Genomic DNA, 26,727 nt, shown 5'->3' with positions numbered 1-26,727 from the left:
ACAAACAGAAATAAAGTACAAGCTTCAGTATATAGCAAAGGAAGACAACTACATGAACCCACTGAAGCTGCAGCAGCATGTTTGGCCTACTGCAGTTCACAAAGGCTGCTGAAAGTTGCCTTCCACCAAGTTGGGGGCAGGGGACCCTCTCCTCACCTCCCCTGCAAGGAGGTGTCACTTCCCCCCAGAAGCTGCTGTGGATCTGTTCAAATGCACTAGGTCTGCAGCACTTCTTCAAGTGCTGACGTAGGGGACAGCTTCAGGGTGCCTATTCTGGTATAAACGTCCTACAGAAATAAGCGAGATTGTAAAATTATATTTTCAAGTCAGTGTACATTGTGAGGTTGTTTGTTTTTAAACGCTTTGGGGGCTTTGAAAAAGCAGGTGCTGAGAACAGGAGCAGGGCTTGTTTTAACCTTCTGTCCGAAGCGCTCCAGACCCGCACTTACCCCACGGAGCGCTCACGCTCGACGGCCCCGACCGCAGAGCTCTGCAGGAGGAAAGTGAAACCCCGTGACAGAAAGGGGAACCGGCGCTTTCCTGGAGAGCGGCCCAGCTGCCGCGGGGGCTGCGGCCCGGCTTTGCAAACCCACCGGAGCGCCGCCGCCTCACGGCGCTGCCCCGGGCTCGGCTGCCGCCGGGCGGCTCCCAACCACATCACGGCAGCGCTGCAGCGTGCTAAAGAGAACAGCCTTTTAAGGATTTATTTCATTTATTTTTGTAAGCGTTCCTGGTAGGCAGCAGGGCCCGAGCCTCTCTCGCAGCTCCTCAGGCGGCGGGCGAAGGCCCGGCCACGCCGCCGCGTCCCCTCAGCAGCGCGCAGCCCCGAGCGGTGCCCGCTCCAGGCCAGGCCCTGCTGTCAGCCCCACAAGATCACTCGGCAGGCGCGCTTCGACCCCCTCGGCGCTCGGCTGGCGCTCGGCGGCGGACACCAGCCCCACCAGAGGCGCTCGGGGCCGCCCTGCCACCCCAGCCCCCCCCCACTCCGGCGGGAACCAGCGGCAAAGGAACGCGACCCCTTTAAACACCTCCCCTCTGCCCCTCCCACGTGGTGCGGGGCAGGGGCGGGGATTCCGCCGTGCGTCACTTCCGTTTCTCTCGTGGTGCAGAGGAACCGCGCGTGGAGCAAGACGTGAGTGCCCGGGAGCCCACCCCTCCCGTCGCGCCCCCAGCGCTGCTGCCACCGCCGCCGGCGGGGCGCTCGGCATCTCCCGGCCGGTGCGGGGGCGGCGCGCCGGGCCGGCCAGCCGTGCGGCGAGGCTTCGCGTGTTCCTCGAGTGCCCGCGATGCCCAGCGGGGGGGATGCCCCGCTGAGGAGCGGGCCTGGGGCGGGAGGAGGAGCCGCCGTCGAGGAGAAGCTGCCATGTTGGGGGGGCAGAGAGGATTTGAGTGAGGGAGAAAATGGCGGCGGGGAACCGCCCGGCTCCGGTTCCCCGACGCTGGGATCTGACCCTGCCCGCTAACGACCCCCGACCCTTTTTTGTGTGTGCTGCCCTGCGCCGTCGGTGACCTGCGGCCCCTCGGTGCCGCCCTGCCGCGGGTTGGCCTTCGCGTCCTTGCCCGCGTCCCCCTGTCTGGGCCTTCGCTCCTTTCCCCTGGGGGGCAACACCAGTCGTGGAAAAGAGGAATAGGGGAGGAAAATGGCGGCTCGGGCCCGCCTACCTGATGTCCTTCGTCTGTCTCCCTTTCCTTCGTCCTGACTTAGTCCGTCTCGTCCTGCCCTGCCTCTCCCCAGTGCTGTGGTGTCTCCTCAGGCTCTGCCTGGCAGCCTCTCACGAGGGGCACCTCGCGTTCCCCATTCCTTTTCCCTAGTTTCCGCCCCCACCTTCCTCCATGTTGTCGCTCGCTCCCCCTGATGCGGACCCTGGGGTTCTCCCCTGCTGCTGTCCGCTCCCTTAAGCCCCCCAGCGTATCAGTGTTTTCTTGTTCGACTCCCCGATTTCATACCATCTCAGTACGTATTTTCCCATTGTCCCATTCCAGTTCTCCTCTGACTTCACCCTACAGCGTGGCTTGTGTGTGTGCTTCCCCATACCCTGTTTCATTTTCAGTGCTACAGCTTCAACCCTTGTGCTCCAAGCTATTATGACAGAACTTAGCATGCTTTAGAACCACATTGATCTATTAGCAGTGTTCAGACTCTGTTTTTTCCCTTTGCATGCGATTTATTTCACTACTGGAATAAACATACTGCTATTCCACTTCCTCTCCTGAGATATACCTCTTTAGTACTTTCCTAGCTTAGTTTAATTTATACAGTTTCTTTCTGGGATGCTTGTTTTTATTCTGAAAGAACAAAAGAGCTTTGTATTTGTTGCAAAGAGTTTCTCGTAGCAGGCAAGATGTGCAACTGCTATATGTAACCACACATTTGCATACTGGAGAGATGTAGAAGCACACCTGGCAGCATGCATTCAAGGAAAGTTGAATGTTCACTTGTCTGGCAAATGAATAGACTTTAGAGACTGATGTGTTAAAGCTGCAGTGGAAATATTAATCGCAGTACTGTAGTTCATTGTAACTGAGGTGTTTTTTCAGATTTTTCTATTTTTGAGGAGAACTTTAGCTTCACGTATTACGATTATGCAGCATGATGCTTGCAAATCCGAGTGAGCGAAGTGCCCATGTAAGTTCATAGATAAGGTTAGAACCTTAGAAGTTTGTATTTGTGAATGTAATATTGATAATTCAGCTGGAGGACAGTATTTTTTACATTATGATTTCTGCTGTATCCAGGAGTGTATGAAACTGGTGAGAAATTGTACCTTTTGTAAACAGTTCAGAAACTACAACACTGCATTTAATGTAGTTGCAGCAAAAGGGGAATGAGGTATAAGAGGGAAGAGTGTTTTGAGATTGCATGTGCAATGTGTATTAAAGCTTATATGAAAAGGCAGGAAAGTCTTTAGGAGGGTTTTGAATAAGATGAGCCTCTACAAACAGGTAATGGCACATATTCCTTGTATAGTGTTCTCATGTTATTTTTCTCTTCCTAGAATGCCTAAGTCAAAGGAACTTGTGTCTTCAAGCTCATCTGCCAGTGATTCAGATAGTGAAGTTGACAAAAAGGTGAACATTATATGCAGTTTATTACTACTGTATTAACTCTTATATTTCAGGTTGGGATTAAGGGGTTAGGTCATGTCAGAAAATACGTGTCATTCCATACGGTTCATCAGACACTTAAAAAAACCCCTAAACCAGTCCACTCACCTAACGTTTCTCAAACAACTACAACAACAAAACAGCCCCCAAGATTAGGGGTAGAATGGATAGGATGCTTTTTGCCTTGCACTAAACATTTTTTTCCTAAATTGCACTTTGCTCTCTGCAGGGTTTTCCATGTGATATATCTAGCCACAAGCTTCCTGGAATTCTTTGCTGCTTTGTGGCAAGTAATAGAAGGCTTCTTGTATAAGCTACCCCTGGTGGCAAGAATTTGGACTAATTTTGAGGACAAACACCCCCGTCCATGCCTCTGCATTTTGTTATCTGGATTACTTGTCCAAAAGAAAATCCACCAGATGCTCTGTCCTCCATGTGCCACTTGCTTATCTTGTTTCCATGTTCTTTGTTTCTTACAAATTCTTATATTTACTGTAATAGCACCTGCTAGTTTCTTGCTTAAAATCTGAGCCAGCCTGAATGTCTTTGAGTTGATTAATTTCAACGTATGTTGACTAGTTTAAATATATAAATTGAGTGCTCCCATTTGTTTTTTTTATAGTTAGTTAATTTATACATTTATATAGATCTGCTAGGCATGAACAAAAATTGAAAAAAAACACTGAATTTCTCTTTTTAAGAAATGTTAGGTGATAATGCAGGTGTCAGGTCTTCAAGTGTAGTATGTGAAGAGAGTCATTCTGCTTTAGTGAATTGATTCAAATGTGACTTGGTTGCACTTCGCAAACCAGGCGTTGTGTTGGATCTTAACATAAGAGAAAATGTTCAGGTGAGTTTGATAGGGAAATGTATTCCTGAAAAGACAGAGTCTTAATAGTCTGCTTTAGTGGCCTAAGGCATTGGGTTTTTTCCTATTATAACCTTCCATATTTGTTGGAATTGTTTGCCTTTAAAAGAGTTTATCCACAATATGATTCTAGCAGTTGAGACTAAGTTTTGGTATCTTTGTATTACTTTTTTTTTTGGAGTGGGCGCCTATATAACCATTAATATAAATAGTAACTTCGTAACATCTGCAGGTAGTGTGATTTACAGGTGATATCATCTGAATGTTCTTTAAACATGTTTGATTTATCATGTTATGGACAGAGATTGGACTGTGATTTAACAAAAGAGAAAAATCTGCTCTGATGGAGCTGATTACCAGATCCTTTCTTCATTATGTTATCTATTATTTTTTCTTTTTTAGAAGATTTGTAAGCTGTCCTGCATTTTTTGTTGTACTCAGTGGAAAGTAGGGTGAAACTTCCATCAGACCTTAATTTTTTTATTACAGTGGCTGAACTGACAGTATTACTGTGCAGAAGGAACAGGCTTTTTGAAATATATTCTCATCTCATTCAGTTCTCTTTAAAGCCAAACTGTTATGGTAAACCTCACTGGGAATGGAATAAGATTCATTTGATTTTTTTTTTTTTTTTTTTTTAATTCCAGTCTAAATATACAGCATTGAATTCTTGTTTCACAGAAAGAAGATGATAATGTGCATTGCATAGTAGTAATTTGTGACCTCTAATGTAAACTTTTTCATAACTTATAAGATCAGTTGTGGTTCATATTTTTCTCTTTTTATTTTTGCTCCAAGGCAAAGCGGAAAAAGCAAGTAGCTCCAGAAAAACCTATAAAGAAACAAAAGACTGGTGAAAGTTCAAAAGGTGCAGCTTCTTCTAAGCAAAGCAGTAACAGAGACGAGAATATGTTTCAGGTAAAGTTGATGACTCTTAGAGCCTGGTTAAGGTAACATGTTATACCATATTCAGTATAAATTTTATGAGGTGATCAAATATCTTGACGGCATAGTGCTTGGTCTCCGTAAGTGTTGGGGATTATGATGTTAGCTGTGCAGATGAGATGCTCAGAAAAAGCGTTGTCAGGTTGCAGCAAAGAACCTGAGTTGTAGCAGTTGATCTAATCCTCATATCTTTGCCCATGGTAACTTGCTGGGTAGTAATTTTTCCATAAATACAGCACTTACCATGAATATACTGTAAATGTTAGATCAGAACTATCTCTACATGGAAATGCTTTTTAATCAGGGCTCTTGAAAGGTTCTTGGAAACCAAAGTATGGACTCTTCATTCCTATTTAACTAGGTCAAGGGCAATGTGGCTGCTGTATTACAATACAGTGTCTTGTAATAAGTTTTGTGTGTACCTTTGTTTTATGATGCAGGTTTTTCTCACTGAATATCCAAAAATATTGTAATTTTTGACATTGTCCTTGTTTTTAGGATGGGATGAATGTACAGTTTTCAGTAGTAAGATCCATTTGTGAATTTAGGTTATTGCAGTTACTGGGGTTAGCCGAGTAGTAGCTGTGTGTGCTGAAGTCTCCGCAAGAATACATGAAGCTCAGAATTACGTGTTTTAGGGGTGTGTATCAAGACTTCTTAAATGTCTCTGACTAGCTGTCTGGAAAGAAACTTAAATTTTTAGAAACTTTGGTTCTTAAGTTTGTAAAAGGGTATGGGAGAGGTGCCTAATAAGATGGCTGCAGCACAGAGTAAGGCAAAAATAAATGGCTTTGGGCTGTAGTTGTGCAAAATAATATGGGAAAAAAAAACTTTTCCACAGAGAAGACTTGCTTAACTGAGACTGTAATACAGGGCAGTTATTTTTAATGTATCATTTCTCACTTGCCTCTTCACATGTAGTTGGGAAGGAGAGATTCAATTGAGAGCAGTGCCTAGACTCTTCCTCATCAGAGGAAGAATATAATATTTGTAGTTCTGCTGGGGCATACTTTGAACCATGTAGGAAAAATGAGGTAATGTCTTCTATACATAATGAGGCGAACTGCAGTTAGAACTGAAAAAAAATATGTATAAGCTTTATTCTGTTTATAATAAGTTGGGAAATTCCAGCCTTGGGGAAAGCAGTTAAAATGTTGGAATCTTCCCGATGCACAGAAAAAAAAAAAAAACAAAAAACCAGACCCTTTCAAATAAAAGCAAAAGTATTTGCGTACTCTGATTTCTTTCAACCTTTTTGATCTAAGATGATAAATTACTAAAAACAGGCAGTAGAGGACTCCTATTAGTCTGATAAGAACAGTGTTGAGTACAGTACAGAAAAAATACTTGTGTATCACCTTGACCTAAAACATCAGTGTTACTTAGTCTCTGTCTGCCTTTTAGTTTATCAAAAACAGATTTTTCTTTTTTTATATCACTTATTGTGTTATGTGAAGCATTGTGAATTTTCTTCATGCTGCAACATCTTATGTACATTAACAAAGATGCAACTGTTTCAGTGTAGAAATAGCACTGCAGGTCTGAGGATACTTTTCCTCTCTTCCCCCTCCCCAGGAGACTGTGCTGGAGGATCTAGTTGCACGTTAATTTTTTAGATATGGTTTTATTTGTTCTAGGACTATTAGTAATACTAGAAACTCTCCTTTCTGCTTTCCCGTGGCAGTAAAATGATCTCTGGTGTGCAAGTGACTTTGCAGTATAACTTACGAGTGTGGCTTCAGTTGATGGAAATCAGGTTGTAAAGCATTCATAGGATAGTCGGTAATTCTGTGGCGTCCACACTATGTGAGCAGCAGCAGATGATGCGAAACTTACAGGCGTGTTGCTCTACACCTTCAAGCTATGCTCTTAAAGTATACTTGATATAGAGCTTGCTATGACAGCTGTATTTGAAAGATTCAGCATGTTCATAAAGATCTAAGTTTTATGATTTTTGTTTGAGACTAGTGTTGGTGTAATGGTATTCTTGAGACTAATTATGAAGAACAGTATAAATGTAAGTAGAAGGGAATTAATTCAATATAAAAGACTGTGTATTTTCTTTATTTATGTGTCTTGGCCTTTTTAGGCTTTATATGTAGGCTAGTATCTTTGGAATTTGTTGAGGGATTTGGGTACAGCTGGCATGTGGAAATTTACCTTACTCTTGTAGAGGCCCTAAGGGCAAGCATTATTCATGTTAGTTTAGAAGGATTTAGTGTTGATACATTAGATTCTTTCTGTGGCTTCAAGCCAATGTGAGCTCTGCATCATGTGCTTTGGTTAGTTTGACAGATCCTGTCATCTGCCTATGCCTGATTTGGATAAGGTTTGTTAATGCTGTCAGGATACCGTATTAATGGCTTTCGAGAGTGGAGCCGGGTTGCATTTCACTGGAATTTTTACTTCGAAAGATGTCTGCCTGTGTGTTGTCCCACTTTTCCCCTCCACTTAATTTTTCTTATTTATGTAAGTTTGGTTGCATTTGGTTTTTGACTTTTGAGGAATACGTTCTTCAGTTTCACAGTGTAGTGTCTTTATCTATCATAGGCTCCTAAAAGTAGATACACATACAAGTTTATGGTGCTCTGGAAAGGTGATTGGTTTAGCACATTAATTCTGAAACTTAAGTGGTCACCAACGTGTTTCACAATCCATTTGCTGTATTGCAGATCTCTCTGTTTATGGGACTGTTTATTGTGCTGCTTCTGATCCTATGCATATAGTGAGCAGCTAAGAGAGAAGGATGCTTTTTTTGCCGTTTCTGCATCCACAGTCTGTATACAGTTTAATCAAGACTAACTGGAAATAGGACGAAAGAATGGTGAAGAAGGTGGTTGTTGAAACTCACAAAGGAAGTCAGTTGTGTAGCTGTGAAAGAAACCACAACACAGTTCATTGCATTTTATTCTAAGAAACGGAAGCCTGGAAATAATGCTTTTAATGTCTTCTGATTTATGTAATTAAATAGAATAGTATAATCTAAGGACAAGTGATATTTAATAGAAAGCATATGTTGTCTGTGAACACTGAACTGCGGTAACTAAGCTGTGATAAGTCAGTACAGCCCTTGGAATACTGCTGTGGTCATAGAGATACAAAGGTGTTGTAGGTCAGTGAAATTATTCTAGGACTGTCAGTGGCTGCTTGAAAAAATAATTGTTCAGAATGAATTTGCCAGAATTGCAGGTACCTGAAAATCAAGAAACGTCAATTTGCTTGAATAGTTAAATCAGATTTGTGTTGAGGTTTTTAACTTTAGATGTTAATTGAAACCATGCTTTAGAAGCCTATTTCAAGCTTTTAGCAGCGGCTACTGTTGTGCACAGAGTTCAACTAAACATTCAAAATTTAAAATGGGCATTCAGGTGAAATCTAGACACTGATGTAAAACCTAATTTCAGTGTTTTCATGTGGAACTGTTTCCATTTAAGGTAGATTTACTAACTGAGTAAATGAACTTTACATTGTTGCTTCGCTCCTTGCTGTAGTTGAATTAAGAGATATTCAAGAGATTCAAGAGATACTCAAGAGATTAACAGTCTCATCCTTAAAATTCAAATCCTAAACACTTTTACTGTATTTATAGCTGTAATCTGCTATATTCTATCAAGTTTCATTTTTTATAGCAAATCTGGAATTACTTGGCAATGCTCTAATATTCTTTGATAGTCCTGGAAAAACAAGGTGTTGTGGAGTACCATCACTTGAAGCTGTTCTTAAAGGCGACCTTAAAAGTCACTGAGGTGTTAAAGGGTAAAACCAAGAAATGTTGTTGGTGTAGTCTAAGATATTCTTTGCCAGCAGCGCTGACGGGTTTGGGCATGGTACCAAGTTTGATCTGAAAGAGCTAAGCTACCATGACATCATACCTTATTTTTGAATGTTACATTTGTAGTACTATGAAAGTATTTAATAAATCAATCAAAAGTGCTATCTTAGAAACTATTGTCTTGTTAATTTTAGAGGATGCTGTGAAGTAGGAAAACTGTTTCAGGCTCATGTATCTAAAGATGTTCTTAGTGTTTTAAAATCAATTTTAGAATTAAATTAGCATGATCTGCATAAGAAGAAAAATTACATTAAGCAAACAAAATTCTATTGTTTATATCTATTTTGTGCAATAACAGTGTATGACTTAAACATCTGTGGAATATTTCAGTCGATTAGAGAATTGTTCAACCTTTTTGGTCAGACTTAATGGTAGTAAGGTGTGTTTGGGCCCTCGTTAAATAGTATAAAAATGCAAGATGCATAAACTAAGGAAGTTGAAAACTAAAGTCAATGTTCTATTAGGAAGGAATATTCTGTTTTAATAGTGTTTACTTTAGAATGTATTCTTTCTTCTTGAAGTGTATCTAGAAGGTACATGCAGAATTCTAGTAATTTCTTACATGAATTGTCATTTTATTAGGTAATTTCTGATTCTCAAATTCGCACTATAGTTTGAATTTATATGAACAAATATTTTTTTATCCGATTTGGAAAATCTGTAATGCACCTAAATATGTGGTGTAATGCATTGTTGTCAGTTTCCTTGCTGGCCTCCCCCTCTGCGCCCCCACCTCCCCATAACAAAAAAATAAAAAAGTGCCCTTATAATTCAGTAAAGCCACTGTAGTGCAGAAATTATGGAATTCCAAAGTCATTTCATACTATGCTGCATACTGGTAAGCTTAAAAGATTCAAATGGTTTTTTTGGAACACCTGGTATAGTGAGATAAAATTTTAACCACAATTCCAGTGAAGTGCCGTGAGGACTTGGGAATAAACATGGGATAGTTGGTGACTAACTTTCATTTCCATCTGTATTTACTGTGTTTAAAAAAACAGAGAAACAAACAAAAACCCCTCTAGAAATTGTTATTATCCTATGTATCTAATTTGCTTTCTCTACATGGAATGTATCAAGATTTAGATTTGGGAGTATAGCTCCCTCTTTCCTGTTTGTTCACAAATGCTGCAAACAGAGATGGTTATAATAGAGGCAAAATTTTATTTCAGAAAGCAGAAAATTAGTGGCTTTTTAAGAAGTAAACATGGTAAGAATACAGGTATTTTTAGCTTAGGAGAGCTACTTTTGCATTGAGCACTGAATGCTCAACTTGTTTTAAGTTGTTCATCCATTTATATTGTCATTACTTATTAGCCTACTGACTACTCTGGATTAAGCTTCTGATCTAGTTGTTTCTCTGGTGTCTAAAATAGGCTTCAGTGTGCAATGTCACACGTCTGAGTCTGCTACTGCTGGGAAAAGTGAGGGCTGTAATATGTAAAATACCTAAAAGACTCTTTTATGTGTTTTGACAGATTGGCAAAATGAGGTATGTCAGTGTTCGTGACTTTAAAGGGAAAGTCTTAATTGATATTAGAGAATATTGGATGGATCAAGAAGGTGAAATGAAGCCTGGCAGAAAAGGTATTGTTCCGTTTCATGTTATTTTGTATTAAAACATTGGCTACAGTGTGCTGGAGAATGTTGTGTATCAGATTTTTATATTTTGTTACTACATTATATTTTTAGAGTAATATTTTTTTGTGCTGCCTTCTGTCAAGGCCAGAGCTGTATTCATTTCCTGTGTTTTGCCTAGTACTTGTGAATGAATTTGTTATACTGTACTAATTTTATTTGTAATTTATAGTCTTGATCAGAGATCAGCTAAAGTCTGAAGTTAATCTGAAGTGTTCCAAATGAGTAGTTTCGCTTTGTAACTGAGAGAGTTGTTGAAGTATCTCAGGCATTAGTAGTCACAACATAGTCTTCGTGTATGAAACCAGCCTTCATAGTAATTATGCAAGATTCCTCTCTACAATTTTCTTTTTGTCTTAAGTGTTTATTTTTAATGCATTTCAGGTATTTCTTTAAATCCAGAACAGTGGAACCAGCTGAAGGAACAGATTTCTGATATTGATGATGCAGTAAGAAAACTGTAAAGACAGACCATACAGAAACTTTAATCATTTTAGTTGTTTAAAGCGAACTTTTTTTTTTATATTGGCTTTTGTTTTCTAAAATATTGTTTTCCAATCTATTGTATATTTGGATTGCAAATCGATTTGTAAGATGAATACTTTTCTTATGTGCATTAAAAGTGTATTCTGAGTGAGGCTATTTGTGTATACTTTACTAAAAGTAAGAGTGTTGATTTCACCTCATGATGTAAAATAAACAAAACAAGTAATATGTAAAGCATAATTGTTTATGGCTGTTTGATTGAAGGTGTTTGCTGATAAGACCACCTAATAGCTTTAGTCTTCGTTTTAGTTTCAGTTTAGTTAATGGTTAATATGAATTTGTTTTCTGAGGAGATTTCTTAAAATGCCTCAATTTATTTTTTTTCTTTTATTTCATACTCTTTGGTATTGCCCTGACAGCTTTCTGTTTTAAGACTTGATACAAACAGTGAAGACTTGGTAAAACACATTTTTGTAGATAATTTTAAATACTGTATTTGCTAATTTACCCTATTTATTCAGATGTAAACATTCCTGAGTATATGACTTTTTTGCATTACTTGCATGAAACGTTACGATAAACAGTAACACTTGAACACAAGCCACACACAATTTCTTCCCATTTTTTTATAGCTTGCTTGTCTTAGAAAACACAATTAGCCTTTCTTATTGAACCCTAGATTTTAGAATGTGATGCATAAACTTTTACAGTAATAAACATATACCTCAGAGTAAGATAGTATTTAAAAGCTCCAAATGTGGTTATTAGTTAGGTATCCTTTTCAAGCTCTGTGTTAAATTCATTCTTAAGCACATACAAACTAGTTATTCTGTAGAAAAGAACAGTTGACCTGTCTTTGTAGGGCTTTTGTTCATTCGAGAGTATTGCGTAAAAATTGATGCATAAACTAGGCTGTTACAGGTCAAACAAGATTAAAATCACTTCAACCAAAACGTCTGGATCTCCTGCTTCTGCCCTGTCCACACTGCCTGCCCAAACCACTTAACTTGGCATGCTTTGTGTGGCTTATATGTGCACAGCTGTTTTATCTGTTGTACAGAAGATGCTTCGTGCTTATAGTGGAGCACTGGTACGTAGTGGATCACGAGTAGCGAACTTCGCTTGTCAAACATTGCAGTGTCTGGAAGAGAAGCTTCTGTGCAGTGAAAACTCTGTTAGACAAGATGCTGCCACAGCTGAAGGGCTTCTTGGTAGGTGTCACAAACAATGGAATGAAGGAGGGACAATATGATGTTTGAGTAGAACTTGGAGAGATAAGGGGTGTGCCAGTGCAGAAGTTAACAGTGAAAAATCAAAGCTAGCTGACATGTAATAACTACAGTGAAGAAATGTTAGTTAGCAGAATTAGGAGTTCATTTTTCTAACTTAATGCAGTTAATTGAAGGAAGAAGATGAAGCAGCTTCATGAAAATTGGTATTTTGAGATGTGTCGTGAATGTACAACTTAATTGGTTCAGATGTAGTTTTCAGATTTGTTGTTAAACTTCATATATTTTTAAAATTTTGTATAGATAAACAGGATTTACTATTTGTTTAATTTTGGAATATCTTAGTATGTTTATACTGCAGACATGTGTGGAGGTGCCATACACATACTATTCCGGTGTTGCAGTTTGTAATTCAATACAAATAAGCATTGAAGAGTGAGGAAGAGTGACTTCATCAAATTAAATTTATAGTATTTAGTTTAAATATTATGCTAGATACTTCTACCTGCTTTTAAACTTACCTACTGTTGACATATTACAAATAAAGATCTGGATTTGTGTAGCTCAGGAAATCTGAATTTTTAAGAACTGCTTGAAGGTGAATAAAAGGGTAAAGTGATGTTTTGTGGTAGCAAGTGCATTTTTGGGCACAACGTTCTTTTTTTGAGTTACTTATAGGTGTGTGGGGATACTTGGACTAAATAGAATAAATATGAAAGATGTGCTAAAATTTCACAGATAAGTGAATGAAATAAATTACTTCAGATCATGGTTGACAGGCTCTAGGTAACTTGTATTTGTGGTATGTATATACGAATTTTTCCTTTAAACCTGAAATTTTGCAACCAGATTTTAGCCATTGTACCTGAAGACTTTCGTGTGGCTACTCTAAAGTGCATAATTATATTAGAGGGAACATTTTCCTTGCTTTGATTACTGTTGTAGTAGGTCATTGGATGGCAGTTTTGTATCAGAGTACAATGTAATTGCATTCAGAAGGTGGAGAATTCATTAATTTGAGGGGAGTAAGTGAAAAAGTTTCAATATAGTGATTAGTTCTCTCATGGAAACTGGTGATAGAGGTGTTCAAATAAACAAGTATTTGTTAGCAGTCCTATTATAGATAACCCCCTTGCTGAATTTGTGATAATTACTGGAGCTGTTTATCCCATTTACTTGATGAAACTTGGAGCAGTTTGACTTTACTTAGCTTATGTGTTTAAAAATATTTTTCCTTTTGCCTGTAATAATCATAAAATACATTTTACCTGAGCCAGTCTTCTGCATGAATGTCCCACAAGAAAGGTAATTAAATAAACCAATCAGTTTCACAAAAGCTCAAAATGAGTTGAATTGAGAAAATCCATTGCACCTCAAATGACTGATGTGCTTGTTATTTGATAAAAATTTGATGTGTTTGCTGTTATTTTGAAATAAACAGCTGGTAGTGATTTGTCATGCAATTGTCTATAGCTGTAGTCTTTCTAATTTGAGAAGAAAATTCAGATTTTTTAATTTGTTATTGCAAACAAAATGTTAGTTTGGATACCTGTAGAAGTGTCCATGGAAGAAAACTCTGCATACGTGAAAAAGCTGTGTAATGTAAGATAAAACACTGCTCCCTTTCCCATAAGGTGGTAAAATAAAGATGCATTTGATTTTTGATATTTGTGCAGGGGCATATTAGCAATATGTTTTATAATTTAAGCCTACTAAGGAGCTTAGGGAGAAAAATGCATCACAGAGTTGCCAAAGTACTGTATGTGTGATAAATCAAACTGTCATGTATGGTGTTCCTCTTATGTAGAGATGTTCATATTGAAATTTAGCAAATCCAGTACTAAGTTTGATATTTTTGTTAAAGGAAATGCCCCAGTTACATACTTCTTATGTGATATGTTAGCAAAAAAAATTCATGATTGTAATTCTGGTAACTCAAATGTCATGTTATTAACCATGTGGAATGTTTCATGTTTTGCTCTGGTGGTATCCACTGCAAAGAGACCACTGGAAATATGATCTCCAGCTGTAATTACCTTAATGTTCAAATAAAAAAACAGTTAAATGGTATACATGTAATAACAATTTGAACACTTGGAAATAAATGAAGACTTCTGTTGACGTAAGTGTTATTTTTAATAGAACTTTAGCTTCACTAAAACTTTTTATTTTTCCCAAATTGTTATGGAAACTGATGTTTCTTTCTTTCAACTGTTGTAATTTGGAAATTTGAGAACTTAATCATCTTACACTTGTTCCGTGTTTGTGAGTGGGGGATTGATAGGATAGCCTGAAGGGAGAGAAGCTTTTCACTATGATGGAAGAACAAGTGGTGTGTAAATATGGAAGCAGCAGATATAAACACACTTTCAAATATCAAAGAGAAGGAAAGTGCCTGCTAACCCACTGCTGTTAAGAAAATGGCTGATTATCTTTTTCAGAGGAGTTTTGTTTTGATCTGACAATAAATTAAGCCTAGATTAGATAGAAAAAAGCTAAAGCTTCTCACACATTCATTTATTTGCATTGGCCAGTTAGGTCAGTGGAGGCTTCCTTGGGAAGGATATTTGTTTTTTACATGCTTGCTCTGACTAGTTTGTAAGGAGTGGATTAACTGATTGTAGTGTCGAACTGAACAGGTTTTTCAAGTAATTTTGATTAATTTAGCAATTTCTAGCCACAGGCACAGAAATTAGTGTGGCTCAAAGAGAAGAAATGGAGCTTGGGGTTGACGGAGGGTCATCATGTCCTACTTACTTATCATCTACTGCCTTCCACTTATTGATAGGATTCATCTTTCACTGAATGTCTGGTGAGCAGGTATGGAAGAGCATTCTGGTAGGCAATGTCTTTCCTGTTGTGAATCAAGCCTATGTGTCCTTTGTATTGTTGTGTAGAAGTGTAGGAGACATTTGCTGAAGAACTGGAATAAATGGTCCATGGCTTAGTGATGGTCTTTCAGGGAAGCTTAAATTGTGGTTCATTTAAGAAAAATGTTGTTTTTGTAAGATCTTCTTAATTTGGTATTCATTGTACTTCCTCTTTGCTTTCAGTGAATCCATGTATTCTTCGATGATGGGATGATAGGTGAGGTAGGAACTGAGGTTGGGCTGAGGGCTCAAGTTTTTAAGAACATTGTTATCCTTTGGAAGGAGGTGGGCTCTCAGTCTTAAAGGTGAATACAGCTTGCTGAAAAACTGGAAGTTCGTGGAGTGAACAGACTGTTCTTGGAAATCTCTAGGTGTATTTGATAAGGTTAAACAAGAAAAACATTTTATGTCTCTTTGGCCAGCATGCCTACTAGACTACTGTTACTGATTGGTTCAGTTGAGCAGAAAAGCTACTTAAGTGAAGAAGGGGTAAGATACTACATAAGCCCCATTACCTTTGTTATCTAAGGAGGAACTGTTTCACAAATGAAGATTTTAAATGTTTTATGATTTCACTAATAGGCTTATGTGTCAATTTTCAGGCTGTAGACAATAAAGCCCATTACATTTTAGGAACAGGAAGACCTAAGTTTTTCTATTCACTAAAATATCCTCACACAATACATCTGAGAGAGAGGTGAATGACATGATTAAGAACAAACTTGAGATTGACATGGCGCTAACAATTAACTACTTGAAATTGAAAGTTAGGTGATATATAGGAGTAAAACTTAGTTGTCTCTTTGTAGTGCTGCTTATGTGATCTTTGAAGCTTTTTGCTCTCTCAACGTGAAGTGTCTCTGTGGAGTTCAGCTGTTTCCTCTGCTTTCCATTTGCCATCCCTTACTGAGATCTGCAGCTCCCTTTGCATTTCCTTTGTTATTTGTATTCTGACCGGAGGCATCGCTTCCATCTCTTGGAACAGAAGCATCTCTGACTACACTCATGTCATCACAAGTCAAAGATACCTTAAAGATTGGTTTCTAATTATGGTTGGCAGATACAGCTGCTGTTGCTAACACAGGCCAATTAATGGTCATATGTCTATCACAATGCTAAAAAAATAATATAAAGTATATGTGAAATAGCTGGATTACTCTTGCCAACATGCATACTTCCCAAATGCAGTAATTTCCTTTGTATTAGCTTGGATTATTGCCTGCAGTGAAAGCAGTGGACAAATGCTTTTCCCCCTGAAGTGAATACTACCAACTTGAAAAATACCACAGTGAGACTGTTCCTGGGGTAAACATTATTAGAGTCGCCACCTGGATATCTGGTTGCCATAAGCAAAGGTATTTGTAATTGCAATGGTATGGGTACTGGAAAGAAAATTCAGTTGCCTGGGTAGCCTGAAAAGTTCCTGAGGTGCCATGTAGGACATGAACAGCATTTGTGATGATGTAAAGACTGCCCTCCTGTCTGTGCAGAGGAACCTTTGAACAGTCTTAATTTGCAGTGTGCTTGTCCCTGCTTGTTTTCTTTGTGATTGAGTCGCTCCTCTGAGACTGTGTACAGAATGCGTAATATCTTTTTTTCCCCACAGCGTCTGTTGTGTTACTATCCCATAGTAATGTGCATTTCATCTGTCAAAACAATTTGCAACCTATGGAAAATGTTTGTGGCTTATCTTTTAAAATGTTTTGGAACAAACATTTTGAGTTTTGGTGGCAATTTTTTGTAAATAGGTTATCTAGGTATTTTCCCTGCTCCTCCAATAAATTTGTTCATGCCTTTGTTATTTTAATTTTGTGGCACTATTTTACAGGAAGCTGAATTTTTTTTGTTGTGATCATTAAGGAGTTTTGAATCTCCTTATTTTTAACATGCTCCAGTTGTAGGTTTCGAAAATGGACTTGCAAACTCATGCTTGGATGCATTTCTTACTAGATTTTGTTAAGTTGCTGATAGTTATCTGCCTGAGACTGCTGTGTAGTCTAAGCACCTGTTTATAAGAGAGAGAAGTGTCTGTCAGGACTGTAAAGTTGCAAGGTTGTGATATGCTATGTGAAAACGTGAGGAGGGGAAAATGTGCAGCTAAAGAAATGAGTTATTTTCTGAACTTTTTCAGGACTTGTTCCAGAAACAGTATTTTTCCCATTTCGAAGGTGAAAAGTAAACACAAAACTATTAAAAAATGCTAAGCTTAAAGTTGTACTTCTGTTCAAACACAAGTTCATCAGATGTGCCCTTTTTAATGCAATATTTTTGAAAAAATTATAGTAATTTAAAAAAAAAATAAATCTGCCTACATGAACACTGTTTAGCACCAGAAAATTTTTAAAGCTAGTTGAATCTATACCAATATATAGTTCTAAAGTGTTTTCATATCTTCTTTTGACCGATTGAAGCATTAATCTTAACTGAAGAAATAAATTGGTCTGATGCTTTGTGAGAAGTTTGTAGCTTTCCACAGATGGAGTTCGCTTGACTGCAGTAAGAAACTGTTGGCTTGTGTGGAAGTTCTCGCACAAAGAGTCTGCTGTGTGCTTTGGGCAGAGTTAGGTCTGCTTTAGGTCAGTGTGGCTTCAAAACCTTGGTATCAGCAGTTTGCAGTATTGATGAAGGGCACAACTGACTTTTTAAGAGTTTTTGGTGTATTTATTGAAGTCAAATTTGGATGGATATTAGCTTTATGAATTAAACATTCAATTTTGTGTAGTTTTGTCCTCAAGGGGATGGAGATTAGCACATGGTCAAGAAACTTATAATTCTGCAATTGGTATATAGTTCAGACAATGTACAGTTCTCTTTTGCATCTGGTTACATATCTGCTTGAGTCACGGTCCGTGTACTTCCATAGGCATCATTGACCGGTGCAACATTGAGGATGGAAATCCTAGTGCAAGGTAAGGTACTGTTTTGTTGCCAAGCAGATCTTTTTTCATTATGGATCTTTTCCATGCATGCAGCACATATGGAAGGTGTGAAGTGGAATAAAATAACTCTTATTACTGCTTTTCGCATGAAAAATACAGGATCTGAATTGAAAACCTTCCTACAAAACAATTTGGCAACCTGTTGGTGTATCTTCAACAGTGAAAATGTAATATTTCAGATAAGTGGTGTGTTTTGGTTTTTTTTTTTTTTTTTGGGTAAACCTCAATAATTACTTTTCAATAACTTACATTTTCTCTAACAAATATTCAGACAGACTTCTATGTAAGTGGCTACTAAATGCAAGTTCTCTGCTGGCAACGTTGCTTAAATAATAATTTGGTGTAGGTTAGCAGAGCACGTGTACGGTAAGTTTGTAATGGTGCTGTGATGGATGCCCTGGTTCTGACTGACAGCAGCACTTAGGTTCAGTCATCACTGACATGTAGGTGACGCCGATACCAGCCCTGCTGTGGCCCTGCAAACCCTGAGAACCCCGTGAGGCCACATGTCCTCAGGCACCAGGGAGTCTGGGCCATGTCTTATCAGGAGATAACAGCACCGGCCTGAGCTGGGACTAGACAAAACCAAAACTGCCCCGGCTGCACACTTGCACAAACACCAAGGCTGGGTTTGATGATGAGGCTGTCGCTTCATGCTGTAAATGCCTGTGGCCTCACTGAGCCCACCGAACTCTGCGGTACGGCAGCGCGCTCCCCTGGGACAGGGACCCCTCTCAAGGTCGCTGCTCAAGGCTGAGAGACCCTTCACCCGGCATCTGGTATCTGCAGTGAGGTAAGTGGCGTTTTACATTTGGTCTAAAGGTATATCATATGCTAGCGACATTTATGTGTAAATATATCTCCAGCTATAGCTTAATTATTAGAAGAGTAGTGAGTAGCAGTGTTTGCTGCCTAAACTGTTGTTTAAATAATAATTTAAATAATTGCCAAATCACTAATTACCATTCAATTATTGCTTAATTATAATTTAATTTCTATTCAAGCATTGATTAATTCTCACTTGATCATTTAATTGTTAATAAAACCCTTTTAGTTAACCCCATAACAATGACTCTTAATAATTTGTCTGAGACACGTCTCGGTCCATGCACTTGGTTTTCTTGGGTGTTGAAGAGTAGAAAGGTCGTTACAGACTGGTTGGGGTTGGAAGGGACCTCTGGAGATCATCACATCCAACCCACCTGCTAAAGCAGGGTCACGCAGAGCAGATCGCACAGGAACATGTCCAGGCGGGTTTTGAATGTTTCCAGAGAAGGAGACTCCACAACCTCTCTGGCAGCCTCTTCCAGTGCTGTGGCACACTCAAAGTAAAGAAGTTTCTCCTCAAGTTTAGGTGGAACGTCCTGTGCTTCAGTCTGTGCCTGTTGCCACTCATCCTGGGCACCACTGAAAGGAGTCTGGTCCCATCTTCTTGACACCGACCCTTGAGATATTTATAAACATTGATGAGATCCCATCTCAGCCCTCTCTTCTCCAGGTTGAACAGGCCCAACTCTCTCAGTCTCTCCTCATCAGAAAGATGCTCAATATCCCTCATCATCTTCGTAGCCCATTGCTGGACTCCCTCCAGTATTTCCTTGTCCTTCTTAAACCAGGGAGCCCAGAACTGGATGCAGTACTCCAGATGTGGCCTCACCAGGGCAGAGTAGAAGGGGAGGAGAACCTCCCTCGGCCTGTTGGTCACACTTTTCCTAATGCACCTCAGGATACCCTTGGCCTTCTTGGCCACAAGGGCACATTATTGACTCATGGTCAACCTGCTGTTGAGCAGAACTCCCAGGTCCTTCTCTGCAGAGCTGCTTTCCAGCAGGTCCACCCCTAACCTGTACTGGTGCCTGGGGTTATTCCTCCCCAGGTGCAGGACCCTGCACTTGCCCTTGTTGAACTTAATCAGATTCTTCTCTGCCCAGTCCTCCAGCCTGTCCAGGTCTTGCTGAATGACAGCACAGTCTTCTGGTGTGTCAGCCCTTCCTCCCAGTTTGGTATCATCACCAAAGTTGCTGAGGGTGCACTTAGTCTCCTCATTCAGGTGTTTGTGCAAGTGTGCAGCCGGGGCAGTTTTGGTTTTGTCTAGTCCCAGCTCAGGTTGAACAGGACTGGACCCAATACTGACCCCTGGGAAACCCCACTAACAACAGGCCTCCAACCAGACTCTGTGCTGTTGTCATTACAGGTATTTGTTGTAGAATATCTGGAAGTCTACATGTGTGTGGCCTGTAATAACGCTGCATTATTAGATTGGAATCCTTCACTTTGAAAAATGTTTCTGAACCCCCTAGATTTGTCATCTTTTAGAGGTCAACCTCTTCCATGTTTTATGGAGGACTCTTGTGAAAAGACTGAAGTCAGCACAGGGAGAGTATTGGGTTATGATGGCAAATATTTGTGAATAAAGGTTATTTGAGTACTCTGTGCTGCTGCCTGCCAGTAGTGCCAGGCCCTCTCAGCACTTAAAAGAAATCTGTTGGAGTGCTTTCTCCCACTTCTTGACAGACAAATGTCTCATTTCTTGAGACATGAGTCTTTGACTTTGATAGAACAGGGATTTGGGTCATTGTTTTCAAAGTAATGAAATTAGAACATCATCTTAACACCCTCATTGTTTTAATGATGGGACCGGGGATATTGGAGAACAGTTGTCTTCAGCCCCCAGGAAAAATGTTGCTGTGTCAATTCAGTTTGAAGACTTAATCAGCCAATGTTTTGCAGATATATTTTTGTCTTGGTATGCCGACTTTGAGTAATATGTTGAAACAAGACAATGTCCATTGTTCGAAATATTTAGAACAACGTGTGTTTGCTGTTGCTAAGAATTTTGTTTCAGCTTCTAGGAAAGTTGCCAGAGCAATGAGATGAAAACCAGCATAGATCACATGAGCCACATTTTGCTTCTATTGCCTCAGGACTTGGTTATTTCAGACAATACTAAACATTTACTGCTGTAAAATATTCGAAAGTTTGAAAAATTTGTGAAGTTGGATTATTTGATCTGGACTTCTTGGCTTGTCCTTTGGCAAGGTGGGCCCTACTCCATCTGTTGTTCTGCTACTAAAATATAGTATTTTGTGACATTCAGTGTACATACGGGTTTTCTCAAATTATCAGTGATCTTACTGTGGTCCTAATTCTCCATAAATTATTTTTAACCCCCGACAGCTTTTCAGTGCCGGTGGGCATTTCTCCTGGGATGCTGGTAGTAGCAGCAGTGGCACCTATGGGATCTTGCTGTCTGCTTTGTTACCTGCTATCTCTGGCGCTGCTTGGTACCTGGAAAAAGGAGAAAACCCTTCCTCCACCAAAGTCTGCTCTGAAATGAAGCAAGGTACTGTTGCAAAGTATAGCAGCCGTCTCTTTGGGTGGTTCTTTGTGGAAAAACATAATGCAAGAACAGCTGTATGAAGTATATCTCTAGGCCAATAACTTGTTTCCAGATGAACACATGCCTCTTTTCACTAGAAAATGGCACAACTCAGTTTCCAGCAAGAGGAAGGTGGACTTGTTCATCTCTGGATAATCTGTTTTGCTGCTGCAGCAGGTAAGATGCAGGGTCAGCCTATACTCTTCTATGAATAAATGCTGTTCTAACAACCAACATTTGGAGAAAACTTCAGAGCAGCTTTGCATAACTCTGAAGAGAGGGAACCATCTCACAGTTTAGTCAGCATGTGAATGTATGCAAAGCTTCCCAGTCTCATCTTTGAGGGCTTGATGTTTAAGTTCTACTGGAAAATTTAAATGCATTGTGTAAACAAGGGTTCTGTTCTTGCTTTTTGATGCCTCAGGAAAGAAATGGAGTATGGGAGTGGTGTATGAGCAGTGATGCTCATTTGTTGGAAATGTATCTATTTAGATTTTTCCAGTTTTCTGGTAGTTAAGGTGAGCAGAGCTGCAGTCCAGGGCAAAAGTGAGATCCACGTGAAGGTCTTTGCAGAAACTTCTCACAAGGAGATTCATCCTTGTATAGCTTTATTTGATTTGTAGCTTATAGGTCTCAACAAAAAGCTCACTGTCCAGGTAAGACAGGACAAGAGATGGTTAATCTTTGCCCTGGCCAGATTTCAAGCTCCTCTTTGGTCTCTTGAGGTCCAGCTGCTTCTTCTGGGTGTGTTCTCTTTGTATATGTGTCACTTAAGACACTTCAGCCCAGGATGTCTCCTCTCTGCTCAGACCAGGAGCAGCAGTGAGTGGCATAGCGCGGAGCCAGCCAACAGCCTTGTCCTGCAGGGGGGCTGTGAGGAGTAAGTGTGGTAGGGTTAGTGTTCAATGTGTGTCTCTCTAGCTCATCGAATCTGACAATTTTCAAACACCTGATATTTTGGGGAAAGTCTGGACGCTGCTTTAGTTTTCCTCAGCTCCAGCTGGCATCCGTTCTGACCCCATCAGCTTCTAATTATCTGGCTTCTAATTTCGTAGAATCACAGAATGTTGAGTTGGAAGGGGCCCACAAGGATCATTGGGTCCAAATCCTGTCCCTGCACACGACAACCCCATAGTTCACACCATGTGTCTGAGCGTGTTACCCAGTCTCTCCTTGAACACTGTCAGGTTTGGGGCTGTGACACCTCCCTGGGGAGCCTGTTCCAGTGCTCCATCACCCTCTGGGTGAAGAACCTTTTCCTAATGTCCAGCTTAAACCTCCCCTGACACATCTTCCTGACATTCCCTGGGGTTCTGTCATTGATCACTAAAGAGTTCAGTGCCTGCCCTTATTGCTCCCCTTGCAAGGAAACTGTAGCTGTGATGAGGTCTCCTCTTACTCTCCTCCAGGCTGAACAAACCCAGTGACTTTAGCCGCTCCTTGTACGGCTTCCTCTCCAAACCCTTTACCAACTTCCTAGCCCTCTTTTGGACACTCTCCAGCAGCTTTATATCTTTTTATCCTGTGGCACCCAGACCTGCACACAGAGCTCCAGGTGAGGCCGCACCAGTGCAGAGCAGAGCGGGACAATCACCTCCCTGCCTGGCTGGCAATGCTGTGCTGGATGCACCCAAGACACGGTTGCCCTCTTGCCTGCCAGGACACACTGTTGGCTCATGGTCAATTTGCCATCAACCAGAACCCCCAGATCCCTGAGTTCTTTTACCCCGTGGCAACTTCCATCTACAAAAGTCGAATAATAACATTTTCTTCCTTTTTTTTTTTTTTTTAACTATATTTTTGCTTATCCTTTTATATTTAATTTATGATCTGTACAGAACTAGGATGCATCTTCTAAGTTCGAACAGTGCACAACTGGAAGGTACATGGCTTTTAGTCTTGCACAGATGTGTATGAGTACAGCCAGCCACTAGATGTCAGCATTATTTTAAATATTGATAGCTGAGGTACCACTTGGCCATGGCTACTTAAAATGCGCTGATGTGAAGTTGATTCTCTGACAGAGACTTGGTAACTAGTATGGACAGGTACTAGTGCAGGCTTTTGTATTTGTGAGATGATCAGTGAAACCCATGTTGCTAGCAGCATACCAGAGTGGATTTGCTTAATAATTTGCTGCATTTTAGTCCTCGTGAAATAGACATGGATACCTGCTACAGGGGTTAAGAACAAAGTGAGCTTTAATAATAACAATTTTGAAGTTCAGTTGTGCTTGCATTTGAGCATGGACCCATCAGAGAGGTGAGGGAGGCAGCTCCACTCCAGCAAGAATGCTTTTGCATCACAGAGCCCCTCAGCTGAAGCTGCTTTGTGTGCAAATTAGAGGTGCATCTACGGGGGAAGCTGGCTAAACCAATTTAATGGCTCGCTGATGCAGAAAAAATACAGTTCCATTCCTCTCTCTGTTGCTCTTCAAGTGGCTAATTTGGCCAGAAAATAACTCAGCAGGAACATGATCCGTCTCCCACCAGATGAGTGCGTATGTCAGCACCAAGGGTGAGACCCTACAGCTCAGAGCAGGAAGAAGGAAGGCAGAGGGACAGCTGGTTTTTTTACAAATGCGAGTCAGTAGGTTTTTCCCTAATTTCTGTTTGTACCCTGCCCAAGAGACACAATATCTACCTATCCTATACAAGACACAATTTCCAACCCCTTTTGCTCCTTTTGCTTTTCCTGGCTGTTCTTTCACTTTTCTGCTCTATCAAATATGCTGGGTAGAACTCTGCAAGTGTCTTCTAAAGTTCTCCGTGCCAGTTTTCTTGTTCTCGGGAGAAAACTAATCCATTGTTTCCCTATTCCATCTCTTCCCATTCAAATCACTCTTAAATATTTCCTTTTTTTGTGTATTTCCCACAGCAAGTGATTTGTGAAAGTGCTATTAACTCTTTCTGTATTTCTAGCCTTGTATGGTTTCTTTATTGTACTTTTTCGTGCAGTGATTTGGTTTGTGTTGGCAGATCTCTTTATCCATTTTGACGTTAGGAGTTTGCAAGGACTTAAGAGTTGGCTGGAAAAAATGGCAGAGGGCCTGAAACTGTAAATCCATTAGGACAAGGGCTCTTTGGCGAAGAACTGAGTGTAACGTTGGTGCTTAACAACTAATAAAGAATAACATTATAATAGCTCATCTCAGGGTCTGCTTCATGTCAGTGTTAAAACTACCTCTGCTGATTTGTAAAAGATGTATCAACTCCAATTCTGTTATTTTTTGGTATATTGCTATTGTTCCCGTGCTTCTTAGTTACTACCCAGTTCATCATTTCAAGTGGTTTATAATATTTTTGATTTTATGTGGGCTTTCGAATGCTTCTGCCTGGCAGATCTTTTGCTGAGCTCCTATTTTATCTATTACCATTATTGTCACAGAGTAAGTCCCACTTGAGTTTCTGGAGGAAGGAAAGAAGTTAGCCCCTGTGGCTCATGGATCCCTTTGTCTCAAATGTATCCAATATGAAGAGGTTTTGAATTGTGATTTAATCCTATACTCCCTGAAGCCCTTCTATGTTTTGCAAAATTGTTATGTTTGGTAGAATCCACTAAATATCAGATATATACTTTATTCTGAGTTGGGAATTTCATATCCTTTTGGAACAAAATACTTTATTTTCCACATGTTTTTACTACATTATATTGGCGCCATTCATGTCACTCCACTTAAAATTGTGTCAGCGTTCTCATTATAAGTTGTTTTTCAGAGGTTAAAACTTGGACATAAAATTTTTCTTCCACTTAAACTTGGTCTCAGCCCAGAATTAATTAAAAAAGAAACTCATATTTTCCATATAATTTATGTTGTTGTTTTGGGAGGGGAAGTGAGAAGAACACAGATTGCACTGAAAAATTATAAAGTGTGCATTATAATTTGTTTTACTTTGACCAATTAAGTGATGGAAAAATTCAGAATTTGTCAATCTTGTTAAGCTGTAGTAAATGGCAGTATTTTTTTTTTGTTTGTTTTTATACGTTTGTTAGGTGGAAAGATGGAAATAGATCTAAATATGGAGAGCAAGATGCATCAAATTCTTACCCCTGTGGGTCTGCAGGTAATATCCCTTCAGCATTTTTCAAAATCTGGGAGGACTGGGCACGTGGACAATCCTCACACCTACTCTGAATGTGATATCCCATCAATTTGAAAGTCTCTCAGCCTACTGAGGTTATTACACCTCTTATGTGCCTCAGAAGTGATAATCCACATCCCTTTCCCAGGGGTGCAGGAAGACATTATGTAGAACCAAGAAAGCAACTTCAGTTTTTGTGGTAGGTGCATGTGGGGGGACCAGATGCACAGAAGGGAGTTGGGGTACCCAGGTGGGGCATCTCTCTGGGTAAATTGTAGGCAGGAGACAACGTTTGTAGTACTTCAAAGTACACCTGTTTTGTTAGTGATAACTGATTTACCGTGATTCCTGGGTTTTGTAGGATCAAAGACAGGAAAAAAGAGCAAAGTGGTTGTTTTGTTGTTTGAATTTGTTGAAAGAGCCCTGCAACAGCTCAATCAATGCACCCCTTGCTATGTATACTTAGAGAAAGCTTCAGGAAAAAGACTGGTTATAAAATACAACAGGAGAGCGAGGTGAATGTTTTCTCTAAGAGAAGTGGGAAGGCATGTTTCTTTAGCAAATCTACTGCTAAAGTTATTTTTTTACTATGAGAAGGAAATTTAGGAGCAAACTTGAGATGCCTCTTAAGGTGATCAGGATTGTGTTAAAGATGCATTTCAGTAAGCAAGTATAGTTAGTTTAAGCAGCGGTAATCGTTGAGGATAACTGGGCAAATACCTTTACTGACTAACAGAGACTTTAAGCTGAAATAAAATGGCTATCTTTTTACAACGAAGGACTGTAGAATGTTTTATGTTTTCCAGCTTGTATAGAAATTAGGGAGATAAGGGAGACCTTGCATCCAGTGTTAGGTGTTAGACAATATTGGGTTTTTCTTTCCAGTTTTCTAAACATATAAAGTACATTAAAAAAATCTTCTGAAATTACCAATCTGAAAAGTGAACCATTAAAAATGTTGCCAAGCCTCATCCTGAAGGAAAATCAGACACTCTCTGTGAAACAAAAAGCCGCAGGTTCAAGAATGCAAGTAATAGTAGATGGAGCTGGAAAAAACAGCGTGGAATCGTGTCTGCCTTCCCCTGCCATGGAGTTCTGGATTTGATGTGGACATTTGCATAATTTGTTATGCCAGGGTAGTTTGTTTGGATGGAAGCAATTTCTGGGATTATCTGTTAAATACCTCATGTGTGCCTCGGTCCAGGAAATACACCCGTAAGTAACTTTGTACAGCAGGGCCAGTCATACGAGTTTTCTGGTTTCAATGAGAAGAGGTGAGGAAGTTTTGCAAGGTTGGCCTTGAAATAAAATGTTCAAAGTGAAGGCTATTACACCAGGCTTAAAAGTACAGTTT

General features: G+C 39.9%; 1 protein-coding gene across 2 annotated transcripts; it reads left to right on the top strand.

The window, feature by feature from the left end:
- The first annotated feature begins 1,100 nt into the window (after nt 1-1,100).
- Nucleotides 1,101-11,021, top strand: SUB1 (SUB1 regulator of transcription). Of its 2 annotated transcripts, XM_080362252.1 has the most exons (6): nt 1,101-1,132; nt 2,539-2,626; nt 2,997-3,069; nt 4,772-4,891; nt 10,229-10,337; nt 10,773-11,021. In XM_080362252.1, exons 3-6 carry the CDS (start codon nt 2,998-3,000, stop codon nt 10,850-10,852), a joined length of 381 nt encoding a protein of 126 aa, XP_080218378.1. In that variant the 5' UTR covers nt 1,101-1,132; nt 2,539-2,626; nt 2,997; the 3' UTR covers nt 10,853-11,021. The 2 variants fall into 2 exon arrangements, with proteins under 2 accessions (XP_080218378.1, XP_080218377.1); XM_080362251.1 differs by lacking the exon at nt 2,539-2,626 and having other exon boundaries at nt 1,104-1,132.
- The last annotated feature ends 15,706 nt before the right edge of the window (nt 11,022-26,727 follow it).

Source organism: Nesoenas mayeri (genome assembly GCF_963082525.1).
Source record: "Nesoenas mayeri genome assembly, chromosome: Z".
NCBI lineage: Eukaryota > Metazoa > Chordata > Aves > Columbiformes > Columbidae > Nesoenas > Nesoenas mayeri.
The sequence above is the reverse complement of the archived record's forward strand: the minus strand, read 5'-3'. Positions and strand labels throughout refer to the sequence as shown.